Source organism: Astyanax mexicanus, chromosome 19 (assembly GCF_023375975.1).
Source record: "Astyanax mexicanus isolate ESR-SI-001 chromosome 19, AstMex3_surface, whole genome shotgun sequence".
NCBI classification, from domain to species: domain Eukaryota; kingdom Metazoa; phylum Chordata; class Actinopteri; order Characiformes; family Acestrorhamphidae; genus Astyanax; species Astyanax mexicanus.
Genome location: NC_064426.1, coordinates 16,259,630 through 16,287,211, shown reverse-complemented (window position 1 = coordinate 16,287,211; position 27,582 = coordinate 16,259,630). Strand labels below are relative to the sequence as shown.

At 39.8% G+C, this 27,582-nt stretch overlaps 3 protein-coding genes across 3 annotated transcripts in view; 2 read left to right on the top strand and 1 right to left on the bottom strand.

Moving 5' to 3' along the window:
* LOC103034334 (uncharacterized) overlaps window positions 1-27,582 on the top strand; it is a 381,713-nt gene that overhangs the window by 95,254 nt on the left and 258,877 nt on the right. The gene's annotated exons all lie outside the window — the stretch shown is intronic.
* Window positions 29-26,592, top strand: LOC111196953 (deleted in malignant brain tumors 1 protein). Its single transcript, XM_049467609.1, has 4 exons — window positions 29-683; window positions 19,130-19,162; window positions 23,790-24,098; window positions 26,056-26,592. Exons 1-4 carry the CDS (start codon window positions 635-637, stop codon window positions 26,385-26,387), a joined length of 723 nt encoding a protein of 240 aa, XP_049323566.1. The 5' UTR covers window positions 29-634; the 3' UTR covers window positions 26,388-26,592.
* LOC111193847 (zinc finger MYM-type protein 1-like) lies at window positions 6,202-9,069 on the bottom strand. Its single transcript, XM_022675915.2, has 3 exons — window positions 7,448-9,069; window positions 7,231-7,336; window positions 6,202-6,793 (listed from the first exon to the last, which is right to left on the bottom strand). Exons 1-3 carry the CDS (start codon window positions 8,941-8,943, stop codon window positions 6,266-6,268), a joined length of 2,130 nt encoding a protein of 709 aa, XP_022531636.2. The 5' UTR covers window positions 8,944-9,069; the 3' UTR covers window positions 6,202-6,265.

The following is a 27,582-nucleotide window of genomic DNA, read 5'->3' as shown; positions in this document are numbered from 1 at the left end:
TACTTAGTTACCTATTAACTATGGAACAGTATTATGAAGTGTTACCAAATGAGATTACTCATGTTGGCTGTTAATTATTCTCACACAACAGATTTATTTATCACTTTTTGTATTTTTTGGTTGCAATTTAGAAAAAGGTATAGAAAAAAGTACTGTTTGGATGTCGGTAGTGAATTCTAGTCTGTGCCAGCAATGGACGCAACTTAAAGTAGCTGAATTAATTTATTAGATTATGTAGTGTATTAGTATTGAGCAGGTACAGTTCAGTGTAATGCCAAATAATTATTTGATTGTTTATCAGAGAGAGAAATTGAAAAAGCTTGTTGATGCCAGTTTGTTGATTGACTTTCATGCAAATTTCAAACACTGGTTTGTGCAGGTAATCCAGACTGTATCATACTGTTGAATTGGTGTTGCAAATCTTCTAGTGTAAACCTCGATGCCAGTACTTGGGCACTTGGGCTACTGACTGTTAGAGGTTTGGCTTTTACTAAACAGTAAAAAGTGCAGAAAGGGAAGAGAAACTCCTCCTTCTCTTCAGCCATCGATAAAATACAGTCTTCAGCACATGAGTGTAGAGCTGTGTGAAGGGAGCAGCAGTGCTCACTGAAGCTCAAATCATACTGGAATTAACATGGACCTGAGGACCAGGATGCTGAGACCTCACCTCACTTTAATGCTGGGTAAATTCAATTCATTTTTCTTCATTACATTTTCCAATTTTCTCAGTAGCAATAATGAAACTATCGAATTATTACATGTACAACCCAAATTTAAAACAAGGTGGGAAAGTAACTGAAAAGCAAAAACAAATACAAACAGTAGGCAGTTATTTATTGTGACAACAGCTCTGAGGACTGAAGGGACTCATGTGAGATCATACAGGAGAGAAATTGTTGTGTTTATGGTAAAATCAATGCAGTATTTTACTGCATATCATAAATCATACATAATTCATAACCTGAGTAAAAAGCAACGTCCATTACAAGATGAGCAATTTAGGATAAAACAATGATGTGACGTTGATGTGATGTTTTACTATCTAAGGAGTCTTCACTTGAAGTTTTTTTTCATGACAGACAGAGGGGTTCTGAACTCCAGTTCTCCCCTCTCTCATATCCTTTTCCCAAATGCCAATAGGCTGATGTTTCAAACTAGCAAAGCTGCATTTAATTGACTCATATCACATAACATAATGCTACTCATGGGTTTGATAATCTTCAAGATTCTATCTATCATACTATATATGCATTTGATGCAAGTGGAAGTCTTAACCACTACCCCTCACCTCAAAGAAGAACTTAAATATCTGATGCAATAGTTTGGTAATCATCTTCTGGGAAGACTGCTTTTGCAAGTTTAAAGTTATTATTGCGTGCTAGTATTAGTGTTTCTACAATATATTTAAAAAATTAAATGAATTTAGTCATTCAATTAAGGTAGTCCTCAATTAACTTGTTTTTTTTATCATCACACATCTTTATTTTATTTTTACTTTGAATAAAAGCCCTTTTGGTATCATTACCCCTCTAATGCACACAGATCCTCTGTGATTTTATTCCCATTCGGAACGTCCTCTGAGAAAATTACAGGCTGAATTACCTACTGTTTTTTGCTAAACTCCATGGTCCTACGGTCATTTTTAGTCCTGTCCGGACCCACATCTCTGAGTTTCGTCTCTTCACGTTTAATAAAAAAGCTATTTGTCCACTGCTACGCACCGCAATTACAATTTACTTAGCTCAGCTAACTACAATAGTTAACTAACTACTTAAATAACTAAAAACTATAGACTTAAATTACTAAAATGGAATGTCAATAGCTAATAGATAATAATAATTATTAATAATAATACTACTACTAATTATTATTATTATTATTTAAATATGATCTAAATGGTGTGGAACTATGGACAGAACGGTATCGAAAGATAGGTCTGAAAGGGTTGGAAGAAATGGATTAGGAGCAATGAGATTGCAGTGAGGTATAGGACATGAGGCAGACAGGCAGAGATGAGGCAGACAGGCATGCAGGCAGAGATGTGGTAGGCAGGCAGAAAGGGATGAAGTAGGCAGAGATCAGGCAGGAAGGGATCAGGCACGCAGAGATGAGGCAAATAGGCAAGCAAAGATGAGGCAGGGAGAGATTATGGAGGCAGGCATGCAGGAAGGGATGAGGCAGGCAGGCAAATATGAGGCAGAAAGGGATCAGACAGGCAGGCTAAGATGAGGAAGGCAGGCAGAGATGAGGTAGGTAGGCAGGCAGAGATGAGGCAGACAGGCAGGCAAAGATGAGGCAGGCAGGCAGAGATAAGGCAGGCAGAGATGAAGCAAGTGTTGCCGGCGCCAGGTCTAGGGGTTTCTGGGCCAGCAGCAAGGGATACACAGACCCATCAGCACTGTGTATCCTGAGAAATAACTGGATCTGCAAGTCTGCAAGTCAGTGGAGGACACAAAGCAATTAAGCACCTTGTTCGAAGGCAGCACGAGTTTATTTCTAAAAATCAACATTTCTTTCATTCATTTCATCACTTCAATAATTATTATTTAGTTCTTTTCATATATAATAGCAAGGTATAAAATATAATTTGTTCATATAGAAATACACATACACATTCTTGTTGTAATTTACCCTGTATATACTTCCCATTGTAAATATGTTGTAAATATGTAAAATACAGAATACTTATTATATTTGGTTTCTTTGACATTTACAAGTTTAGCTAGTTTCATAGTATCTCCAATAACATGACAGTAAAATGCGAATATGCATTTCAGAGTATATGTAAAATATATGTATATGTAAATCTAAATATATATATATAAGATATTCAAATATTAGCTTATACTATCACACATTTACTCAACATTACATTTTCCCCATTACACAGCTACACATACAACATTTACACCAACATCTCAACAAACACATATACTCGAGGCAGCCAAGGTAGCTTAATACTGCCAGTATTACTGCTTACACTCACAGAAAAAATAGAAGTTGCACTGTAGTACATTTTAACTTTATGAACTGCACTAATAAGGCTTCGATTGATCAGAAACAACCATTTTTTTAACTCCAAAACACAGACGAAATGCATTTGCGTGGATACTCATAACTCACTTATGCATAGTACTCAGAAACTCACAAAATGGTGGATACCATACCTCAGAATACTAGAAAACTGCACCGATATGGTGTCACTAGCTCTAGTTTCAGAACAAAAGTGCTGTTTAACAAAGCATGACTCTGTAATATGTACAAAGTTGGCTATTTTACATGAACAAAACATTCAGAAATACTCATGAAAAGCATGTGTATGGACTCTCTCATTGTTAGGTAAGATGGCACCCTCAGCTTAGTGATTAGTCACCCCAGAACCAAAGATTAGATTACAGGCAAAACTAAACGTTTTTTAAACAACAAAACACCTCAAAACACTTAACAAAACGCTCTCCTAGCCATTTTTATTACTATTTCTGTAAACTAGAGTGTTTAAAGTAGTGTTTTTAGTTACCTGCAAGTCAGTGGAGGACACAAAGCAATTAAGCACCTTGTTCGAAGGCAGCACGAGTTTATTTCTAAACTGAGCATGCTCAGTCCTCGAATTTTAGTGTGTTCTCCATGCAGCTCACTGGGATGAAGCGCCATCCAGCGGTTGGGTGGTGTAACACCATGTAAAAGTGTAAGACTAGCTTGAATAGCTTTTAGAATGGTTCTGATAATTCCAATAAAATACAAAAATAATAAAATAACAATAAAATAATAAAATAAAAAAATAAGTGGGGGGTGTCTGTGTTACTACAACTGTAGATGGAGGCAATTTTCTAACCCTCCACACTCTCCCCGGCTTCAAGAGATGTCTCCGGACATTCAGAACTAAACTAATTAATGCTGTTTCAAGTCATTGTGTTTTGTTTATTGTCTGTGAATGTGTGTCTATGTACATAATGTATAGTTTTAGTGTTCGTCAAACGTCTAAGTCATAAGTACTGGTCTCACATAGTAGCATGCTTCAGGAAATGATGGATAGATTGTCATAGGGTAAGGCCCACAGGTAAACATTGCATTTGCTCCAGGTCTCCAATGTTGGTATGAAGGTTGACCTAACTGCTCATATGTGAATATTTCTTTGGACCTTGCAGCACGACTGGACTTCCTCACAGGCAGCTCTGCATCATCTGACAAATCTACATCAGGTTCAGCTTCTTCTATGGATTCCTCTGTATCTACATGGTGAAGCACGTTGTCTTCAGGCAGTTCTTGGACATTTTCACTAGCAAGTTCCACATCATTTGTTGATGCTTGGGTTGAGTCGGGTGCTTCCACTTGCACAGATTCTTGCTGCACACTCTCTGACTCACTTGCTTGTCTCGCTGGTCTGAATTCTGGTGCTACAGCTCGGAGGTGGCAATGTGGTTTGGATGGGGATGGCTGGGATCTGGTCATTCTCCTTTCATACACAGGTAAAGGTCGATTGTTGTAAAAGAATTCTTCATCAGTGGATTCATCAGAACAATACTGGTCTGGCTCTTTACGGTTTGTGTTACGATTTCGTCCTTGATGCTTGTTTTGTCTCTGACTGGTCTGCTCATTTGGTTCAATTGGCAAGTCATTCACAAGCAAAAGGAGGTTGCGATGCAGCACGCGGATGTTTCGGTCTCCTTTCTCAGCTTGAATCCTATACACAGGTCCATCTCCCACTCGTTCCATGACCTTGTGCACCTTGCTCTCCCAGTATGAACGAAGCTTGCCTGGACCACCTCTCTCTGACAAGTTGCGGACAAGTACACGATCCCCTGGCTGAAGAACAATGCCTTTAACACTTTGGTCATAGTGCTTTTTACCTTTGGCAGAACTTTTCTGGCTGTTACTTGCGGCGATCTTGTATGCCTCCTGCATTCGAGAAGCCCACTTCTGTGCATATTCCTGCTTGGTCAGAGTCTCTTCTTGGGGTTTGAGGTCGAACAGCAAATCAATAGGCAGGCGTGGAGCTCTTCCATAAAGGAGAAAGAATGGTGAATAGCCGGTTGCTTCATGCCTTGTACAGTTGTATGCGTGGATGAGATGAGGCAAGTGGTCCTTCCACTCCGTCTTTTTCTCCTCCTGCAGAGTACGAAGCATCTGGAGAAGAGTTCTGTTCAGTCTTTCGACTGGATTACCCTGTGGGTGATAGCAGGTGGTACGAGAATGGGAGACTCCCGCTAGCTGCTCAAGTCGCTGGAAGAGACTGTTCTCGAACTCCCGCCCCTGATCATGATGTAGCTTCTCAGGGTAGCCGAAGCGAGGAATAAAGTCAGAGAAAATCTTTTCAGCTGCTGTTTTGCCAGATTTGTTCTTAGTTGGATACGCCTGAGCGAAACGTGTAAAGTGGTCACATAAGACTAAAATGTACTCGTAGCCACCTTTACTTGGTTCAAGGTGAAGATAATCTACAGACACAAGCTCAAAAGGGAAAGTAGATGTTATGGACCCCATAGGTGCTTTGTCTGGAATGTTAGGCCGCTTCTGCTTGATACATGAGCACTGTCTGATGACGTAGTCTTCGATTTCTTTTTGCATGAAAGGCCAGTAAAACCTTTCTCTGGCCAAATGGATGACCTTATCAGCCCCCACATGCCCCATATCATTGTGGAGTTGCTTAAGTACCAATGGCTTAAGTTTACCTGGGAGTACTAGTTGTTTACGTGGTCCTATTTGCCTGTACAGAATTCCTTTGTCAATTTTCAGTCTATTCCATTCGTGTACTAGTCGTCGTGTCTCTTGTCCCATCTGTCTCTTGTCTTTGTCGTTAGGATTCCAGCACACTTTCTTTAATCTGTTCGCTTCACAGATGGCGATATCCTCCTTCTGTGCAGCTCTAATATTCTCTGAAGTTATGGGGGGAACACTCACCGAAAGCTCATCTTGGTCATCAAGCACATCTTGATTTTTCACAGCTTCTCCTCCCTGCCAGACAGCAGACACTACTTCTGGAGGCATGATTTCAGTATACTCCTTAAGATGATCTTGGAGTTGCAGTGGATACTGTGAAAGGGTGTCAGCGTCGGTGTTTGCTTTACCTGGCCTGTACTTAATGGTGAAATGGAAGTCAGCTAACTCTCCCACCCATCTATGTCCAACTGCGTTCAACCGGGCTGTGCTTAACACCAGTGGCGGCTGGTGCTAAAAAAACTGAGGGGGGCGCAAACAAACCAATGTAAAAAAAAAAAAAAAAAAAAAAAAAAAAAAAAAAAAAACATAAAACGGATCTTAAAAAATAGCACTATTTGAACATGAATTTTGCCCTTCTTTCCTTCTGGCCTGCAAATTTCTCAATTACATTCTTATTAAAATCAGTCATCTCTGTGACCAGTGTTTTCTCCATTGACAACATGGCCAATGCATTCAGCCTGTCCTGAGTCATTGAGTTTCTCAGAAAAGTCTTAATTCTTTTCAGAGTCGAAAAGCACCTTTCAGCTTCTGCTGTGGTCATGGGTGTGGTGATGAGTATCTTCAGGAGTGTGACAGTTTCTGAAAAGACTTCTTCTAGGTTATTTTCCATAAACAGCTGGAGTAGGCCCACAGCACCACAACATGCTTTGAACTCTTCCTTGCTGTAGATGAGACTAAGCTCTGTCTTCAGCTTACCTCCATTAAGCACTGGATAGGCTTTTAAAGTGTTGCTCAGTGCATCTTCAGGAAATGCTGTGTTGTATTGTTCAAACCTGTCCCCCTGCAGGAGTGTGGCACTAACAAGGTGGTTCGTGAAGGAAAAGCGCTCCCTGGTGTGTCCCAGTATGATATCACAGACCTTGAGAGAGAAGGATAAACATGAAGATTATAAAGTGATTATACAAAATCATACTTTTCATTCTAAACACGAAATGTTAATGTACAAGTCATACAAAGAACGAACACATTTTTATATAATAAACTAACTTTTGATTTTAATCAACTTTACTGCCATTTTTTAAGACTGTGTTATGAAATGTTTACAGCATTTTTGGGGGACACAATTATACAAAATCCAAATGTTGTAAGAATTAGTTTTTTCCCTTCATTACCCATACATTGCAGTACAACTTATATAATAAAATATCTTTGACAGATATTACATCAACATACCCTAATCACTCATGCATAACAACACATAAACAAATTTAATTCTAACTATAAAGCACACCTTCCTACTAGACTAAATACCACTACTATAAACCAGCATAACAGTGATTTTCCACAACAACTCACTTCTGCAGCAATCCTTTCGTGGTCTTCTACACTGAGTGTCCGACGCCTCTTTACTGGCTGACTGCTACCTACACTGCTTTGTCCAACCATAGAGTGAAGAGAATTTCTGCCAAAGAGAAAGACTTAAACTATTATAACAATGAAGAAAAATAAGAAGAGAAAGAAGAAAAAAATAAGAAGAGAAAGAACAAAAAGAATAAACTATTTCAACTATTACCTGATCTTTTGAATGTCCTCTTGGAACTGCTGGATGCTCTTCTGGATACAGACTGAATCTATGACCTTCTTCTGGAGTTTGGCATAGAGGAGGTCCACATGAGGCATGATATGGTGGAAAAGTTGCAGAAAGAACTTAAAATCCTGATCCTCCAGGAGCATGGCAAATGCTCCAGCCTCTCTGACGGTAATGGGGTCAAAGTCACCAGAGTCTTGTATGCATTCAAAACAGCGGATAAGGTCCTCTCTGTGATCAAACACAGTATTGATGACACGGCTGTGAAAGTTCCATCTGATGTTACTGGATGCTGGTAGTCTGTGGGCCACAACTTTATCAAGAACACTTGTGCGCTTGGATGATCTGGAAAAAAAGCTGGTAAATCCATTAAGGTTAGAAAAAAATATTCTTACTTTGGTTATGTGAGAAGTAGCCTGTTGCATTATTAGATTCAGCTGATGTGCATAGCAGTGGATGTAGTGGGCATTTGGGTACACATCTTGTATCTTCTTCTGAACACCTGCAGTGGCACCTCGCATCACGCTGGCTCCATCATATGCCTGGCAGATGAGCTTAGCCTTTTGATCCTCAGGAAGAATAGTTGAAAGACGTTCTTTTAGGGCTGTAGCAATGGAATCAGCTGTAGCCGACTGCAGAGGGACAAATTCAAAAAACCTTTCCTGAACAGTGTTTTTGGCATCGATATAACGTAGTACAAGCACAAGTTGGCACTGCGTGGCAATATCCACTGTCTCGTCTGCCTGGATTGAAAGAAAATCACTGCTCTGGGCTTCTTTGATAATATGCTCCCTCAAAACAGAAAACATACAGTCCAGCAGTTCATTCTGCACGGTTTTCGAAGTTCCCTTAAACACAGTAGCATTCTCAAGGTGTTCTTTTAGCACTCCATCAAGAGAAGCAACAAAATCCACCAACCCACGAAAGATGCCGGGATTATCCGAGCTTTTACTTTCATCATGGCCACGCAAGGCCAGTTCAAATGCTCCACAAAATTTAACACAATCTATTATTCTAGAGAGAATGTGCCGATTTTTTGTCACCTCTTCATTGTGCCTTCTAACAGCAATCCTGTAGCCTTCATCTAGTTGTTGAGCAATGCTAAGTTTCCCCAAAAAACTTAGCTTCATAGCATTGTCTAAGTGGCTGCGGCTGTTTTCGTGCCGTTTGCATTTTTCTGAAAGATGTTTTAAGTCTCTTACTCCAGTAGTTGTCCACAATTCCTCCGTGCCAGAACTTTTAAATAGCAAACACGGAAAGCAGTAAAAGGCATTGCTTACATCACATCCAGCTAGCCAACTCCGCTTGTCGTAGGAAGAGCTGGAAAAAGCCCGGGTGTAGGATCGTCCTCGATCACTTGCCTGTTGCTGAATATGTAAATTGGGACGATCCGGTCCAAGCTCCTTTATCCTCTTTTTTTCTTCAAGTGAACGCTTTGTAAAAGCATTTTTTTGTAAAGACAAAACCGAATTTTCTCTCATGATGCTGCTCCAGCCTGCAAATGTTGTTTAACGTGAATCGAGATAACGAACCGCAGCTGAACTAATGAGTTGATTTGGGAATTATCCAATCACACGATGTTTTAAAAAAATAAGCCAATGCTGACACACTACGCAATAGAATGGGTGTGTCCGGGACGCAGAGCGCTGCGCCCTGTGGAAAACCTAAAATAACCAATTAAAAATCAGCCTCAGATCACCTGCTTGCCAAAAGTTGACGTGCCTACATACACTCTTATTAGACCGGCGCCCTGCACATAGGAAGTGTGCACAATGTGAGCAATTAAATGCAATGATATATTTATTTTTTTAATAAAATCTAACATGTCCATTAGACACACAGTATGAATAAACACATTTATAACTATTTTGCAGTTCATAATTATTTCATTTTAATATCTAAACATTTTTAAGGGGGCGGCGCCCCAGCGCCCCCTATTGGCCAGCCGCCACTGCTTAACACGTAAGTAAGGGGGTTATTATCAGTATATACTGTAAAAGTGGGCGCATAATACAGATAATCTCGAAATTTATCGCAGATTGCCCATTTCAACGCGAGAAACTCAAGTTTGCCAGAGTGGAGATGGTAGTTTCTTTCGGCAGGTGTTAGTGTTCTAGAGCCAAAGGCAATAACTCTGAGTTTTCCCCCCTGCTGCTGGTAAATCACAGCCCCCAAACCTTCATTGGAAGCATCTGTGTGTAACACAAATGGTAGTTCGAAGTTTGGATATGCTAGGATGGGTGGGTGGGTCAACATGTCCACCAGGTTATTCAGGATGGTACTGTGTTCCGGCGTCCACTGCACAGGTGTCTTGGATGACATCTGACCCTGAGTGGTGCGTCTTATTTTGGATTTGCTGTTTGTCTTGTTGTGGCTATCTTCACTGGGACCCTCCAGGAGCTTGAACAGGGGTCGTGCAATCCTTGAAAAGTCCTGTATGAAGGACCTATAGTAACCCAAGAACCCTAATAAAGCTCTGACCTCTCCTACAGTCTTTGGCTCTCTCTCTTTTAACTGAAGCACTGCTTCCAGGTCCTTAGGGTCTACCTGAACTCCTTCACTAGATACTAGCCTCCCTATGTACCTCACCTGGCGCTTGAACAGCTCACATTTTTTAGGACGCAACTTCACTCCATGCTCTCTTAGACGACAGAGCACTCGCCTGAGGTCCCTGACATGATCAGAGAATGTCTTGGAAAAGCAAAGGACGTCATCAAGGTATGGAGAGCAGCATTCATCCCTCAGACCATCAAGGATGCCCTCCATTGTCCTTTGAAATGCAGCCGGCGCGTTAGTCAGACCAAACGGGAGCCGATTCCATTCATAAAGGGACCAGGGGGTACTAAAAGCAGTCAGATGTCTGGAAGCCTCATCAACAAAACCCTGGTGGTAAGCACTGCCCTGATCAAGTATAGAGAACCAGGAATAACCACCAAGATTATCAAGCAAATCTTGGATACGTGGAAGTGGGTGGCGGTCTGGAACTGTTTTGCGGTTTAACTCACGAAAATCCACACAGAGACGCAAGCTCTTGTCCTTTTTCCGGACACAGACCACAGGGGACGAGTACGGAGAGATGGATTTTCTTATCCAACCATGGTCTAGTAAATTCCGCACATACTCTTTCACTTCTTGGTACAGAGGCTTGGGTATTGAATTATAACACTTCTGCACAGGTGTTTCATCTCTCAGGTGTATTTTCAGTTGTAGGTTCGGTATGCACCCAATGTCAGCATCATCTTTCGCGAATACATCTGACTCACAGTATAACATTTCTCTGACCACCTGTTGCTCATCCTCACTAAGGTGTGACAGATCAACAGGGGGGTGCCACTTGTCCTTTGTGGTTGCCATAAATGAATTTCCATCATTTTCTTGACTTGAGCTAGACCCTTCACTTTGTTTGAGCTGTGCTGTGCACATTTGAGTACTGGTGAAATTCTGAGATTCTGGTGCCCCACAGGAATGCTCTACTGGCTGTACTGCTATAACATCTTCAAGGGTGCCCAACACAGTTCTCCGTGGAAGATAGATGTCATGTTTGGTTGAGTTCTGGAGGGGAATCTTTGCAAGTTTAGAGAAACCACTGGGAACATCTATTAGTGTGGGAAATGGCTCTAACCCCTCAGGACAATAACACTCGGGACTAGGTTGGAAGAGCATCGTTCCCCCTTTTGGCTTGGTTCTGACCCTACACTTGACTTCATAAATTTCACCAGCAGGAACTAGTACACCCTGCTTTCCCACTCTCACACTAAAGGATTGGGATGTCTCTCTATGTATTGACATCTGAAGAACAGAGACCAGAGACTCCACTGTACTCTCACTGACACTCAGAGCTTCCTTTAGTAAGGCAATAACATTAATTGCACTCTGCTCTTCCTTGTTTTCTTTAATTATCTCTGCTATGACATTACTACCTAAAAGAGCACACTGAACAGAGCTCTGACCAATTAGTATTGGTACCTGGATGGCTACATGACCCTGACTCTCACTACATACTTGAAGATCAACTTCTGCCCAACCCTCAAAGGGAACCCCGGTCCCATTAGCAGCAGATACTTCAAGGGGGTGATCGGTCAAAAGAGTGTTAAGGGGCATTATTTTAAGCTTAGGCAACATTTTTGCTACCCATTCCCTCCCTACTATAGTCACCTGAGCCCCTGAATCAAGCAGCATTTGGATTGGGACCCTATTGATTGTGCACGACACCATACACTTTTTGCCTATGAGCTGAGCTACATGTTTTCTAGGAGGGGGACAAGGATGCTGTGGGTTTTTTGCTTTGGTCGTTCCTTTACATTGCTTCTGCACAGAGGGCTTTTCAGTAGCGACGGTCACTGGCAGCCCCCGCCCCAGTGACCCCACCCCGTTTCCCGGCGGCTTCCTCTGCAGACAGCCAATTGCCCTATGCCCTTCTTGACCACATATAAAGCAGTGAGGACAGCTCAAGTTGTTTCGCTGTACACAGTTTTGACACCTGCCTTTCGTCTCAAGCATTGGTGCTGGGTGGTAAACAGGAGGTGAGGAGTTATTAGAGGTCATGCTCTCAGTGGGTTTTACCATCTGGGCCAAGCTTTTAGTTAAGGAAGACACTTGGGCTGTCAATTCCATGATTGCAGCTCGGTTGGCCTGTAACTCTGAGTCAACATGGGCAGATTTAGACTGATCGTTCTGTCCGCTACTGGTATGCTGAGCTGTACTTACAGTCAATGTTCGGGCTTTGGCAACTGACCCAAGGCGTTTTAACCTATCTGTCTCCTCACTGGTGGACTTAGTGATCTGTTCTAAAAGGCAGTCATCACTAACCTGCAAGTCTGTCAAGTAAGGTTTGAGGTCACGTCTAACATGGCTACTTTTTTCATGAAGACCCTGGTAAAGCGTGTGTAGGAATGTGCCCTGAACAAGCTTTCGGTCATAGCAAAAGTCAGCACCAGATTGTTGGGACTCAAAAAGAACTCGCTGTTTTAGACCCATAATGCGATACAAAAACTGCTGTGGACTCTCCTTATCTTGTTGCCTAGCATTACTTAACTCTAAAAAGAGTTCAGAACTGTTTTTATCTCTAATGTGGGAGCGGAGAAAACGCTTGAGCTCTCCTACAGACAAGTCATCCTTATTGGTAAGCATCTCTCTAAAGGTACCTGGTTTGGTTATCCTGAGCACTGTACGGATAATCTCAGACTCACTAAACCCTTCTTGTAACCCTTCATCAAGTTGTTTACAAAGGCTACTGTATGACATGTCAGACCCTGTATCAGAAATTTGACCACCATGAAGTTTGAATTCTCTGCGTGGAAACAGAGCAGCTACATCAGTAAACCTCACTACCTGATCAGCGATGCTGGACTGTGGACTGGATCTACCTGGCGGGACACTATCAGCAACCCTTGTGGAAGACCTGGCTGGTGTCAAGGTTGGGTTGTTCTGATGTGGGGTGTTAGTGTCATTGACAGCAGTCCCAGCAGTCTGATGTGGAACAGAAGGAGCAGGATCGGGAGGAGCTGGCGTGACAGGATCTGGCTGATGAGAAGGTGCATGGTCGGTCTGAAGTGATGCAGCACAGTCACTTTTATCAGCTCCTACTTCTTTGGCCAACAGCTCAATGAGCATGTCATTAAGAATGAGGAGTTGAGTCATGCCCTCATCTTCCATGTCTCTCAATCGCTCACTCCGTAGATAATCAACAATGAAGTCATAAAGGTCTGGCTCACCTAAGTCAGCTAAGGTGACTGCTGACTCTTCCTCTTCTATGGCGTGTGCAATTGTCCGCAGCTGACTCTCATTCAAAGCTGAAAGTCTCTTCTGAATCGTGTAGACTAGCATCCGTCGTGGGGTAGAAGTAGCCATTGGGACTGGACAACAGCGGCCTCCGCTCTCTGGATGACGCACGATAATGCAGCCTTCCCTGAAGCTAGACTCCCCGTCTCAGTTGCAGTACTCTCCTTCCCCGCGAGGTGGCGCTAGATCCCGGACGAGCCCCCAATTGTTGCCGGCGCCAGGTCTAGGGGTTTCTGGGCCAGCAGCAAGGGATACACAGACCCATCAGCACTGTGTATCCTGAGAAATAACTGGATCTGCAAGTCTGCAAGTCAGTGGAGGACACAAAGCAATTAAGCACCTTGTTCGAAGGCAGCACGAGTTTATTTCTAAAAATCAACATTTCTTTCATTCATTTCATCACTTCAATAATTATTATTTAGTTCTTTTCATATATAATAGCAAGGTATAAAATATAATTTGTTCATATAGAAATACACATACACATTCTTGTTGTAATTTACCCTGTATATACTTCCCATTGTAAATATGTTGTAAATATGTAAAATACAGAATACTTATTATATTTGGTTTCTTTGACATTTACAAGTTTAGCTAGTTTCATAGTATCTCCAATAACATGACAGTAAAATGCGAATATGCATTTCAGAGTATATGTAAAATATATGTATATGTAAATCTAAATATATATATATAAGATATTCAAATATTAGCTTATACTATCACACATTTACTCAACATTACATTTTCCCCATTACACAGCTACACATACAACATTTACACCAACATCTCAACAAACACATATACTCGAGGCAGCCAAGGTAGCTTAATACTGCCAGTATTACTGCTTACACTCACAGAAAAAATAGAAGTTGCACTGTAGTACATTTTAACTTTATGAACTGCACTAATAAGGCTTCGATTGATCAGAAACAACCATTTTTTTAACTCCAAAACACAGACGAAATGCATTTGCGTGGATACTCATAACTCACTTATGCATAGTACTCAGAAACTCACAAAATGGTGGATACCATACCTCAGAATACTAGAAAACTGCACCGATATGGTGTCACTAGCTCTAGTTTCAGAACAAAAGTGCTGTTTAACAAAGCATGACTCTGTAATATGTACAAAGTTGGCTATTTTACATGAACAAAACATTCAGAAATACTCATGAAAAGCATGTGTATGGACTCTCTCATTGTTAGGTAAGATGGCACCCTCAGCTTAGTGATTAGTCACCCCAGAACCAAAGATTAGATTACAGGCAAAACTAAACGTTTTTTAAACAACAAAACACCTCAAAACACTTAACAAAACGCTCTCCTAGCCATTTTTATTACTATTTCTGTAAACTAGAGTGTTTAAAGTAGTGTTTTTAGTTACCTGCAAGTCAGTGGAGGACACAAAGCAATTAAGCACCTTGTTCGAAGGCAGCACGAGTTTATTTCTAAACTGAGCATGCTCAGTCCTCGAATTTTAGTGTGTTCTCCATGCAGCTCACTGGGATGAAGCGCCATCCAGCGGTTGGGTGGTGTAACACCATGTAAAAGTGTAAGACTAGCTTGAATAGCTTTTAGAATGGTTCTGATAATTCCAATAAAATACAAAAATAATAAAATAACAATAAAATAATAAAATAAAAAAATAAGTGGGGGGTGTCTGTGTTACTACAACTGTAGATGGAGGCAATTTTCTAACCCTCCACACAAGCAGGCAGAAATGAGTTAGGCAAGCAGGCAGAAATGAGGCAGAAAGTGATCAGACAGGCAGGCAGAGATGAGCTAGGCAGGCAGGCAGAGATGAGGCAGAAAGGGATCAGACAAGCAGGCAGAGATGAGCTAGGCAGGCAGGCAGAGATGAGGCAGAAATGGATCAGACAGGCAGGCAGAGATGAGGTGTGCTGAATCCTGAAAGGAGTGCAGAGGAGGAGAATGGCTGAGGCAGGCAGAGATGAGGTAAGCAGGCAGAGATGAGACAGGCAAGAAAGGATCAGGCAGGCAGAGATGATGTAGGCAGAGATGAGGCATGTGGGAAGGGATGAGACAGGTAAACAGGACTGTATCAGGCAGGCAGAGATATGGTAGACAGGCAGAAAGGGATTAGGCAGGCAGAGATTAGGCTAACAGGCAGGAATGAGGTAAGGTGAAATCAGTCAGGCAGATAGGAGGTAGGCAGGCAGAAAGGGATCATGCAGGCAGGCAGAGATGAGGCAGAAATTCAGGGAGGGATAAGGTAGGCAGAGGTGAGGCAGGAAGGGATCAGGCAGGCAGAGATACAGAAAAAGAAATGGCATGAGATGAGGAAAAAAGGCAAGCAAAGAGGCAGGAAGAGATTATAGAGGAAGAAATGAGGCAGGCAGGAAGCTAGAGAGGAGGCAGGTGGGCAGAGATGAGGCATACAGGTGAGATAGCAGAAATGAGGCAGGTATGCGGGAAGGGATGAGGTAGGCAGGCAGGAGGGGATCAGGCAGACAGATGAGGCAGACTAGCAAGCAAAGATGAGGCAGAGAGAGATTTTGGAAGCAGGGGTGAGACAGAAAGAAGGCAGATGAGCAGATGTGAGACAGGAAGGCAGATGGGAAGGCAGAGATGAGGAAAACAAGCAGGCAGGCTGTGTAAGGTTGCCAGGCAGGCAGAGATGAGGTAGGCATAGATGAGGCGGGCAGAAAGGGATCAGGCAGGCAGGAAGGATAAAGTAGGCAGAGATCAGGTGGGAAGGAATGGATCAGGCAAGCAGGCAGAGATGAGGTATGCAGGCAGAAAGGGATGAGGTAGGCAGAGATCAGACAGGCAGAGACAAGGTAGACCGAGAAACAGGGACCATAACAATGACAGGGATTGACAAGAACACAGCGACAAGAACAGGTTCAAAACCAGAAACAGGTACAGGGACCCAGACAGAAACAGGAACCAAAACAGGAACAGACACATGCACAAAAACAAACATGGGTAAGGGCCCAGGACTGGCAAAAGACTGTAGTAAAGTCTGTGAGGCCAGGCTGGGCACAGTTCTGTGGGTTGGTACAGGAGACCTTGGAGCGGGTGTAGGAGCACACGACATGGGGACTGGTCTGGATTCACATGACCTAGAGGTGTGCGTAGTCCTGGGAGCAAGAAGGCAGAGGCTGCGTCCAGAAACCGCAAAATTGTCTCGTTTTTCCTACTGATCCTCCTCCTCTCCTCCGTGACCCGGAAACTGATTTCGTGACTCCATCTTGCCGCCTGTCCGAATACCGTAGGAGATGAAAGAAGCCACTTAAAATTCTCCTGTAGGAGGCTTCCAACGGAGGGAACATAAAAGCTTCGTACTCCAGAAGACTTTTAAGGATTTTTGAATGACATCACTGCATCCACGCCCACAAAGCACGTGGGAATGGAGAAGGGAACGCACAAATATACGTCATAAGCGTATTACTTAACTAGGTTCCTTATCTATCTAAACTGCCAGTAAAGCAGTAATATAATTTTTTAGTTTAGATAAGCTGTATGCTCAGTAAGAGTGATCCCATAGAACATTCTCAAGAATTATCCCATATTTGAAACATGATATATATATATATATATATATATATATATATATATATATATATATATATATATTGTGGCGTGAGGAGGCGGGGGAACCGTGGGTCTGCCCCACGCCGGAACTCACAGCCATGTCTGTCCCAGCCGGTGTGCATTCAGGACTGATTAAGCAGCCGGCTGGGACAGGTATAAAACTCAGCCTTAGCTCACTGAAGGGGGACTCTTGACTGGGGAGCTGAGGGCTGAGGCTGCACGGACCTTTAGAACTAAACTAAAGTTCATTATACAGACTCTAGAGCCCCATTGGGCTGAGTATGTTTGTTTGAGTTGTTTTTGGGTGTGGTGGAGGGCGTTAAAAGCAAATAAAAGGTACGTTTTGAGTTCATTTACTCCCCGTGTCTGTGTTCTCTGTGTGCTTCCTCCTTCCGGGTCACAGTGGTCACGCCCCCCTACCCCAGGGGCCTACCACAATATATATATATATATATATATATATATATATATATATATATATATATATATATATATATATATATATATATATATATATATATATATCACTGGCCAGATAAATGTGTCCAAAATGCCTGGGAGTAAGCAGGATTTTATTGGAGTATCTGAATATTTAGCTGTGTGATAGTAATGTTCAATTGATGCTGTTTAATCAAATATTTTTTCACTTCAACATGTGTGCAAAATATAATATTTATTATTAAATGTATTATTTATTAATAGTTGTTATTTGTTTTATTACATTTGATTAAATCATATTTTACTATTAAAATAATTTATATTTACATATGCAACCTTCATCACTGGCTAAACAGGCTGCACTTTGAAGCTTGATCTCTAAAATGTGGAATTGTGTTTACTGATCTCTCGTTTTTATTTTTGTATGTGGCGCTCTATCCAGAAGCTGTGATTGGCTGGGCACTATCCGGCATGTGCTGAAAGTGAGCGATGTGATTGGCTCAGTTTATTGGTAGTCAACATCCTATTTAAAAGGGATCAGCTGTACCATTTCCCCAATTACAGCTCCTTCACTCCATTCCTCCTCCCCTCCTCGATTCCTCCACCTTCTTCCGGGGTAGGAGAGGAGGAGTAGGAGAGGAGGAGTAGCAAAAGTTTCTGGACGCAGCCAGAGAGAGTGGCAAGAGGAGAGAGGAGAGAAGCAGAATGCTGGGCAGAATATGGGAGAGCTTGCATTGGGGAGGCAGAGGTGGCTGCGTGGAAAATGGGCATAAGTGTCGTGCAGTCTCCCATTACATTTTTGAAAAACTTATCATGATGCACAAGCGAAGTGCAAGGTATTTATAAGAAGTTAATTTTGAAGGGGGAGGTGCTTCAGGCAATTAAATATGCAAGTACCTGATTTGCAAGAGCAATTACTGACCATTATTTTAGAAACACCTGCCACACAGATGAACTTGATACACAATAAAATCCACAGTTTTAACATTTTGTAAAATTCATCTCCCCACAGTGTATTCTGTATCCGCCTCATGTTTTTATTTACTTCGCTCAAATCATGCTCTGGGGGCAGTGTTATACTTTGTTTGAGGTTATGAGGGCGTTTTATGTTGTTTGAGGGTGTTTTGAGTGTGTGCTCATGTGTTTATATGCTTGTTTCTATGCGTGAGTTTTTTGTCAAGAGAACATGTGAGAAGTAAACACACGTGATAAAGTAATATAGTCACTGCTAACATGAGAAAATAAATATGTTTGGGCCATACAGCAATGCTACTGGACAGCGAAAACATAGGGGTGTTCTAAAACTATATTGATGTATATCAGATTGGATGTATAAAGGGTGTTGAAAAGGCTTTTAAATGAACCCTGAACATACCTGAAAAGTGGTTAAATTTAACTTTCGAAAAGGGGAACCCTGTTTTTTAATATTACTTGTGTAGGCCTTTTGTAGCCTTTTTTGGACTAGATAACCCATTTTATGAGGTTCACAGGAATCTGCTTTAATCAAGGCATGCTACATTTTTGTGCATTTTATGTATAAACTGTCAAACTCTGATCTTCACTAATAGGTTTACAAAATTGTGACATGCCTCGATTAATATACATTCATCCCTGCATTCAAGGCCTGCAACATTTTCCGAAAAAGTTGGCACAGTAAAGCATTTACCCCTTTTAAATGGTGCCATTGCTTCTCACAACAAGTAAGACACCAAGGATATAAAGTGATTAAGTGTTTCAGGCTTTATTTTTGCCATTCTTTCTGTAAGTCCTAAGATGTGCAATAAAATACTGGAGGTCAGCATTATTATTTAAAGAGAACTTAATAATTTAATGAGAATGTATTACTTAACATGTGTATTAATGAAAACCTCTTTTTTTATTTCAGTAGTCATTATACTTGGAAATTCCTGGTTGGCTGGTAAGTTTAAATTTAATCAAAAACACTGTAATACTTTTAACTAATTGATTACTGAATGACCTCACTTCACATAAACAGCTCTTGAAAAAAGACCACTTCAAAATTATCAATTTCTCAGATTTTAATATTTAAAGATTTATGTTTCAGTAAAATTAATATTGTTTTATTGTATAAACTACGGACAACATTTCTCCCAAATTCCAAATAAAAATTTGGCATTTAGAGCATTTATTTGCAGAAAATGCAGAAATGGTTAAAATAGCGAAAAATATGAAATTCAAAATAATGCAAAGAAAACAAGTTTATGTTCATTTGGAAACAACAACAGTACTAACTCAGAAAGAGTTCAGAAATCAGTATTTGGTGGAATAACTGACCATCCGTCTTTCTCCTGATTATATTACAGAGGTTTTTAATGTAGTTCCGGTCTGGAGATAGAGGTGGCCATGACAGGGTTAAAAAAAAAAAAAACATTACATTAGGTTTGGCAGATGCTTATATCCAAAGCGACTTACAATTAATGATGTACATATAGCAATAGAGGACACAGAAGTTCAAGGCAAAAAATAATTTTAGGCAGGGCCTAAAGGAAGTCAGTGGTCAGTCTGGATTGCTTTGTGTGAATGTTTGGCAAAGTTAGGTGACGCAGGTAAAGAGGAAGTGACGCTTTATATAGGTCGAAGAGTGGGAGGAGTAAGGGCGTGGATCAAACTCAAACTTGTTGTTGTTTTTAAATTAATATGAACTTGTCTTCTTTGCATCTGTCTGAAAGCATTGCTTCTTTTTCATTATTTCTCATTTCCTGCAAATAAATTCTCTAAATAACAATATTTTTATTTGGAATTTAGAAGAAATGTTATAAATTGTCTATAGAATAAAACAACAATGTTTATTTTACTCAAACATATACCTAATTGCAGAGGTGGAAAGTAAAGAATTACCTTTACTCACGTTACTGTAATTAAGTAGATTTTATGAGTAATTTGTAATTTTTTAAGTAGTTTTTAAAATTTTACTTTTACTCAACTACATTTTGACACAAGTAATTTACTTCGCTACATTGAAAAACTACCTGATACTGAGTAAAAAATAAAATGCTGGAAAAACACTGTCTGAAGATTAAATTAAATTAAATTATATATTATATTTCATTCTGGCAACATAAAAAACAAACAGATAAATCGCACCATCCGGAAAGCTTGTGGTTGGATAACAAGTATAAACATATACCATTCAGACCCTCTATTGCTTTGTATCTGATGCATGACCTGCACGTCACGTCAAACTCCAGAAGTGCGACAGTGAGAAAGTTGGTAGGAAGACCCCAATTAGGCCTCTCCAGCTGCAGCGAGGGGCTTCGGAATGGTTGGAAGCAAAAACAACTGATTTCAGATGTGATGCAGCTCAGCAGCACGAGCTAATGGCGTTCAAACATTCACCATCGAATTTAAAAAAACATATTAAGGTAAACTAATTGTTTCCTACTGTTGATAAGATACTGTAGTAAACTAATGATGCACTAATGGTGAATTTGTAATGTTTGCCATGGCTTGGTACATGCCAACAGTGTTGTGCCAGTTCACAGCTTTTCTGAACTAGTTCAAGTTCAGTTCATACATGCTTAAAGTGAACAGTTCACGTTCAAAGTTCACAATTTTAATTCTGAACTAGTTCAAAGTTCAGTTCATTTTACTTTTTTCCTGAGATATTTAAATAAATACTTTTTTCCCACTACAAGCTAGAAATCACAATACGTTCTTTGAAACTGCTCATTGTAGACATTTGCTCATGACACTGCAATTGTGGGTTTCATACCAGGTGATGAAACTTGCAGCAGTACAAATTGTTTTAAATGTTTGTTCATAAGGAGAATCAGTGTCTCCGTGCCATCACCATACCTGTCAAGTTTTGGACTTAAAAATAAGGGATTTTTTCCGCCGCCCCAACAGCCCAAACGAGGGAAAAAAAAAAAAAAAAAAAAAAAATATATATATATATATATATATATATATATATATATATATATATATATATATATATATATATATTTTTTTTTTTTTTTAATAGATTTAAAATTGAAATTGAAGGGTGCACAAATTTACAAAAAGGACATGGATCAGATATATTCCATAAGTAAATAATAGTCCTAAGGGGCCTACACAATTAATAATCTTTCATTAATACTTCTTTCTATCGTTCAGTCCACTCCTGATCAGTTCAGTTAATTTCAGCCCTCTCCACATTTTCTCTCTCTCTCCAGCTCAACCATCTCTTCTACCCCTTCTAAATAATACATTACATTACATTATAATACATTACCACAATACTTGAGATTTAAACAAATTCTAACAAACCCTAAAACTAGCCCTGAACTAATAGAGTTTGGAAATGATAGTTATTGGCTGATCAGGCACATCAGGGCAGGGCATTATATATATATATATATATATATATGTAGATTTTTCTCAAACCCTGAATATCTATCTAGCTAATTCTAAAGTTAAGCTAACTGAGTCACAAGCTGTATTTTATTAAACACACAGTGGGTTTAATTTATGTTTTGATTCAGAGAAGAGTCTTTTGGTTAGTTACCTTTCTTTTAGAAAAATCTCCGTATATCCAGATTAGTTTTAACGTCAGCTGCTCCGACTAGCTGCCTGAACTCACAGCGAGGGGAGGGGCGGGGCTTCCCACACACTAAACTGCGCTCCGCAAAACCAGCTAGCTGATTGGCTGTTTCTCCTGAAAGGCGGGACTTTCTCCTTGAACCGGCACCACGATTGGTTAAGAGACACACAGCGGTCAGTGCATTGTCGCCTGTGGCCTATATATTTTTTTATTTAGTATAATACGGGAAATTTACGGGAAAATACTAATACGGGAGGACGGCGGGAAAGAGGAGTAAAATACGGTAGTTTCCCGGCCAAAACGGGAGACTTGACAGGTATGGCCATCACTTCCATTTTTTTTAAACATTGCAGCGCTTTCTCTCACTCTCGTCATTGGTCTCTCTCTCTCTCTCTCGCTTGCTCGCTCGCTCCTCCAGCAAGAATACAGGAGGGAGGAAATTTCTTTTGTTGCGTTTCAAAAGAGAAAACAGATGTCACTCAGTTTTCAATGGAAAACAAATTCCAATGTTCATTTACAGGGATGTCTGCCGTTCGTGACACATAATGTGAACTAATTCACGTTCAAGTTCTTTACTATAAAATGTGTTGTGTTCAATTCAACGTTCACGAACAAATGAGCGTGGCATCAAAGCAAAAGCTTCTACTTTATCGTCTTAACGCGCCCCGGCCCACCCACGGCTATATACATACATACATACATACATACATACATATATATATATATATATATATATAGTTTTACAGCAGCTTGTGTAATTAATCCCCCTGGGTTACTAGAAGAAAAAAAGCAGTTTATAATTTTACATGGTGAATGTAAACACTTTGTAGCTAAATAAAGAACTGTAAAAACACTTATATAAACACACGTATAAATATTTCAGTTTAAAATAAAAAATTAGAAAATCTGAAAAGCACCTGTATTTTTTTTTCTTGTTTTTACCATATTTTGAATATTGCATGTTCAATTGTATATTTTAGGTGTTTTTAATTCATTTTGTAATATTAATTGATAAAATTAAAATTCTCTGAATAATTTAATATTAGTGTCAAAAGCTTTCGAACCCCTTTTAGACATTAAACAACACTGAACTAAACTGGAGACATATCAAACTACCTAGGTTAGCTAACATGTTAGCTGAGCTGGGCTACGTTACGTGCTTAACAAATAGAGTTTACCTTTCTTAAAAGTCTTGGTGGTGAGAGAAATGTCTCATAAATGTTCACTGTATTTATGTTACGTTGATTTTATCACGCATAGTTTGCACTGAGTTTTGTTCTCCATGGCAGCGCAGCTGAACTTTTCCCAGCAGTGTTTATTACCGTTAGTGGGAGGGACACTGTGTGAATCAGTGTAGCCTGGGGTCTGTGTGTTCGGGGTTATGCTACCCATCCATATGTGCTTCTTTACGGCACTGCGCATGCCCCATTCTTTTTTGTATGATTTCATGTTTTTAATAATATTTCTTATGTTTTAATTGAGAACATTTAACAATCTGTTTGAATGTTAAAAAAACATGTAAATAGCAGTTAAAGTATATAAATGGCAAGTAAAACTATAAAACTGTAAAAGTATAAAAATATGGTTTATAGTCACCTATGTCAATTGAAAGTAACTATGTATTTTTTACTCAAAGTACATTTTAAATTGAGTACTTTTTTACTTTTACTTGAGTAGAATTTTAGCAAAGTAAAGGTAATACAATTTTTTACAATACAATTTTTCAGTACTTTTTCCACCTCTGCCTTATTGTGAGTTTCTGTTTAAGAATAAGAGTGAGGTTTGACATCAGGCTTCTTTCTCAACAACACAAGTTACTGTCATTACCACAAAGTGAGGCTTAAATTTATATTTTATGTTCCAGTGAATCAACTCATCTCCCCATATAATGTAATTTAGTGCAAGACTTAATTCAACATCTGGAAATATGTAAATGTGGTAATTGGACAAAATAAGCTCATGTGCGATAAAGCTGTGTATTCTTCTTCTTTTGTAATAGATGGCGTGAACATAAGACTTGTTAATGGAACTGGTTTCTGCTCTGGTAGAGTGGAGGTTTATTATAATGGCGAATGGGGAACAGTGTGTGATGATTACTGGGACATGAATGATGCTGCAGTGGTGTGCAGACAGATGGGATGTGGAGAAGCTCTCAGTGCCCACGACAGTGCTCATTTTGGTGGAGGAAGTGGCCCGATACATTTAGATGATGTTGCTTGTTCTGGAAGTGAAAACTCCATTACAGGCTGCCATCGTGCATCATCACACAACTGTAATCATGGTGAAGATGCTGGGGTTACTTGTAGAGGTAGGTAAAAACTCAACACTTTTATACTGCTCCTGTTTCAACATCTGTAGTCTTGCCATATTTTTTGAAGCATGACTGTTCACACACAGTTTTTCAAACACTATAAGCCCAATTTATTTGACAACAGCTTGTTGTTATTTTGTTTGGGTGTAAAATCAATGTTGCTTATTTTTCCTTGCTCCTATACTGGTTATTAAAAATGAGAATACCAGCACCAGTGGAGTGGCAAACTGTGAAAATTAATTGGAGCAACCATATTCTATAATTTTTTTTCCAAAACGTTCTTGGGCTATCATTGATTAAGACCTACTATAATTGGCAGCATATGCAAACGGCATTTTAATATTAATTACTAATATTAATTACTGTAACATAAAATTTGTTTGGTAAGCTTACCACAAACAGCGTCGCTACGCTAAAGTACAATTGAACACAGTTGTTTTAGGGGTTTTCTTTACAGCACTTACAATGTTTCTGTCATCAATTACTGTGGTTTTATTTGATCTACCTGTTCAACATCTTTTGTTTAGTACACCAGTAATGCCTTTCTTCTTTAGGACATTCCAAACGGTTTATTGGCAATTGTGGGACAATTTGTTAAATGGCTCTGATCGATTTTCCATCTTCCCTCAGCTGCACAGTTGGTTGTTTTTCACTCATAGTGAAATCTAAATCTGAAACTGAGCTTTTAGACATTCAGCACTATTTATTGTTTAAATAAATAAAGTATTAGGACACACCTGGGCAACACAACACACCTGACCGTCACATGTTCCAATACTTTTGGTCAAAAGAAAAATGGGTGGGTTCAGAAACAAGGTGCTATCTTCTGAACAGTGTCTCAGATCCAGATGTAAATACCTGAAAATAAAAGCTAAAATGTTGATCAGTTTTTAATATCAAACCGAAACGTTAACCAAAACAATAGTTGGCAGATATCTGGGCCCATTCCTCCTGACAGACTGCTGTAACTGAGTCATGTTTGTAGGTCACCTTGCTCACACCTGCCTTTTCAACTTTGCCTATAAATGTTTATTGGATTGAGATCAGGGCTTTGTGATAGCCACTTCAAAACATTGACTTTGTTATCCTTAACCCACTTTGTTACCAGTTTAGCAGTTTGCTTCAGGTCATTGTCCATTTGAAAGATGGACTACTGTCTATTGTGTAAAGTGCACCAGTCCCTTCTGCAGAAAAACAACTCTACAACATAATGCTGCCACCCCCCTGTTTTTACAGTTGGGATGTTATTCTCATTCTTTCAAGCTTCTCCCTTTTTCCTTTAAACGTAATAATGGTCATTATGGCCAAACAGTTCAGTTTTAGATTTGTCAGACCACAGGACATGTCTTCAAAAAGTAAGGTCTTTGTTAATCTGGCTTTTTAATGTTTCAGCCCATGACGATACAGTACTCATTTTACTGTGGATAATGACACACTCTACCCGCTTCAGCAGCATCTTTACGAAGTCTTATACGTATGATCTTGTGTGGATATGCACAATTCGGAGCAACGCGCGTTCCTCTCTGGGTCACAGTACTTGTGTCCTTACTGAGCAGCTCGAAATGGCCACTTTATGCAACATTACTTGCGTATAACTGTTTGTAGAGATGAACGAGGCACCTTCAGGTGTGCCTTAAAAGATATCAACAGGTGTATCTCTAATTAAAATATTAGAAGCGCCCAAAGACATCATACCATAATATGGGCTGTCCTATACGTTTTAAAGGTATAGTAATCTTAGTGTATGTAAACGTTTGACTTTGCAAAAAGTAATAAAAATGCTGAAAAAATTTGGTGTGGTGGAGATCTACCATAATGGCCTGTGGGGAACAGTGTGTGATTTTACTGGGGCTTTGTTGTTAATAAATATTACTTGCATTTGTGCAGCAGTTTAAACAAAACACTCTTCAAAGAAAATGCGTATGATGTATTTTAACTTACTTTTCTTTTACAGATGTCCTAATCCCTGCGCTCACCCTGATCTCATCGCACTCTGTCGTCTCACCTGGGGAGTCTGTTCAGTTCAAATGTACTTTTCCCCTTTACTACACGACGTTAAACTACCATTTATATAAAAATGGATTATTAATAAAAAACCAAACAGCTACATATTCAACAACATTTAGATTGACTGTGGATGCATCACATCAGGGCCAGTACAGCTGTGACTGTTCATACACAAGCATCTTCTCCACCTCATCCAGGAGCAGCACTGTTGGCATCACTATCGGTAAGAGCACAAATTATGATTTTATAATAAGCAGAAGTAAGCTAAGTTCTAAATAAAAATACACTATATGGGTGTATATGTATATATTAGTACACCTGCTCACTTATTGTTTCCTCTGAAATTAAGGGTATTATAATGAGTTTATTCTGTTTTGTTGGAGTAAGTGTCCAGAGAAGGCCTTCTACAAAACCTACAAAAAGTTTAACCTTTTTCAATGTGCAATTTTTTTTGTATTAAAACTATGGACATTTCAATTTCAAAACTTTGCAGAGCTGATTTTATATACATTATTTTAACTAATTTATTATAAAAACAGACTGACCAAAGGACAGTGGTGGAAAGTTAATTGGCAAGCTGCAATAATAATTAACTCATAAGTGTCAGACAGACACAGCATAAAAAGGGGTAGCTATGCCCATGCCCCCAACCATGGAAACCAAAATTCTAAGGGCATTGTGTGAACCTGTAAGGGCTGTGTTAGTGGAGAGTGGGCTGTATCAGGTCTATTCCTGTCGGCTTTTCAGAGAAAGGATTCCTTATCCATTCATCTCTTGGTTTTGTAAAAACAAAAATACTCTCAAAGCTGTCGTCATTCCATTAAGAGGTGTTCTTTCTAAAAGTCCTTGAGAGCAGGAAATGCTAAACTTTTTTTATGACAAGATTTCCACATCCATCTGATTTAAGCTCAATTTTCACGTCAATTTCAAAAGCACACGTTTAAGCAAATACTCATGTGCATGTCCCACAATACACGTGAATCAAACCTAAAAGTCATAGAGTTGAGTAGTACAGTAAAGAAATTGGTTTGATGCATTGAAAGGAGGAAAGTTTCACTGCTTCACAGCACAGATTTTGGGGGCTCCATAGTCTTATAGCCAAAGCATTAGCATTACTAGTTCATGTATTTTCTGCTTCAGAAAAAAATTCTTAATCACGTTAACAGAAACAGTATCTGTTGTCGAGTGTGGCTGGTGGAAAGGGAAGTGAAAATGGTGCATTGCCCCGTCCACTGGTGCAGGCTATGATATGTATGAACGGAAAATTGCAGGACAAACATTAAGTGTTTCAAATGATGTTTTCCAGTGACTCTACCCACTCCTCGCATCTCTCTCAGTACCAACAACCAGGTCACATGGGGAGCGAGAGTTGACATCACCTGCTCTGTAGAAACTCAACACACAGGAGGAACCTTCAATCTAAAAACAGGTTCTGGGTCTGTTACTCAGACAAAGAGTGGAACCTCTGTCACCT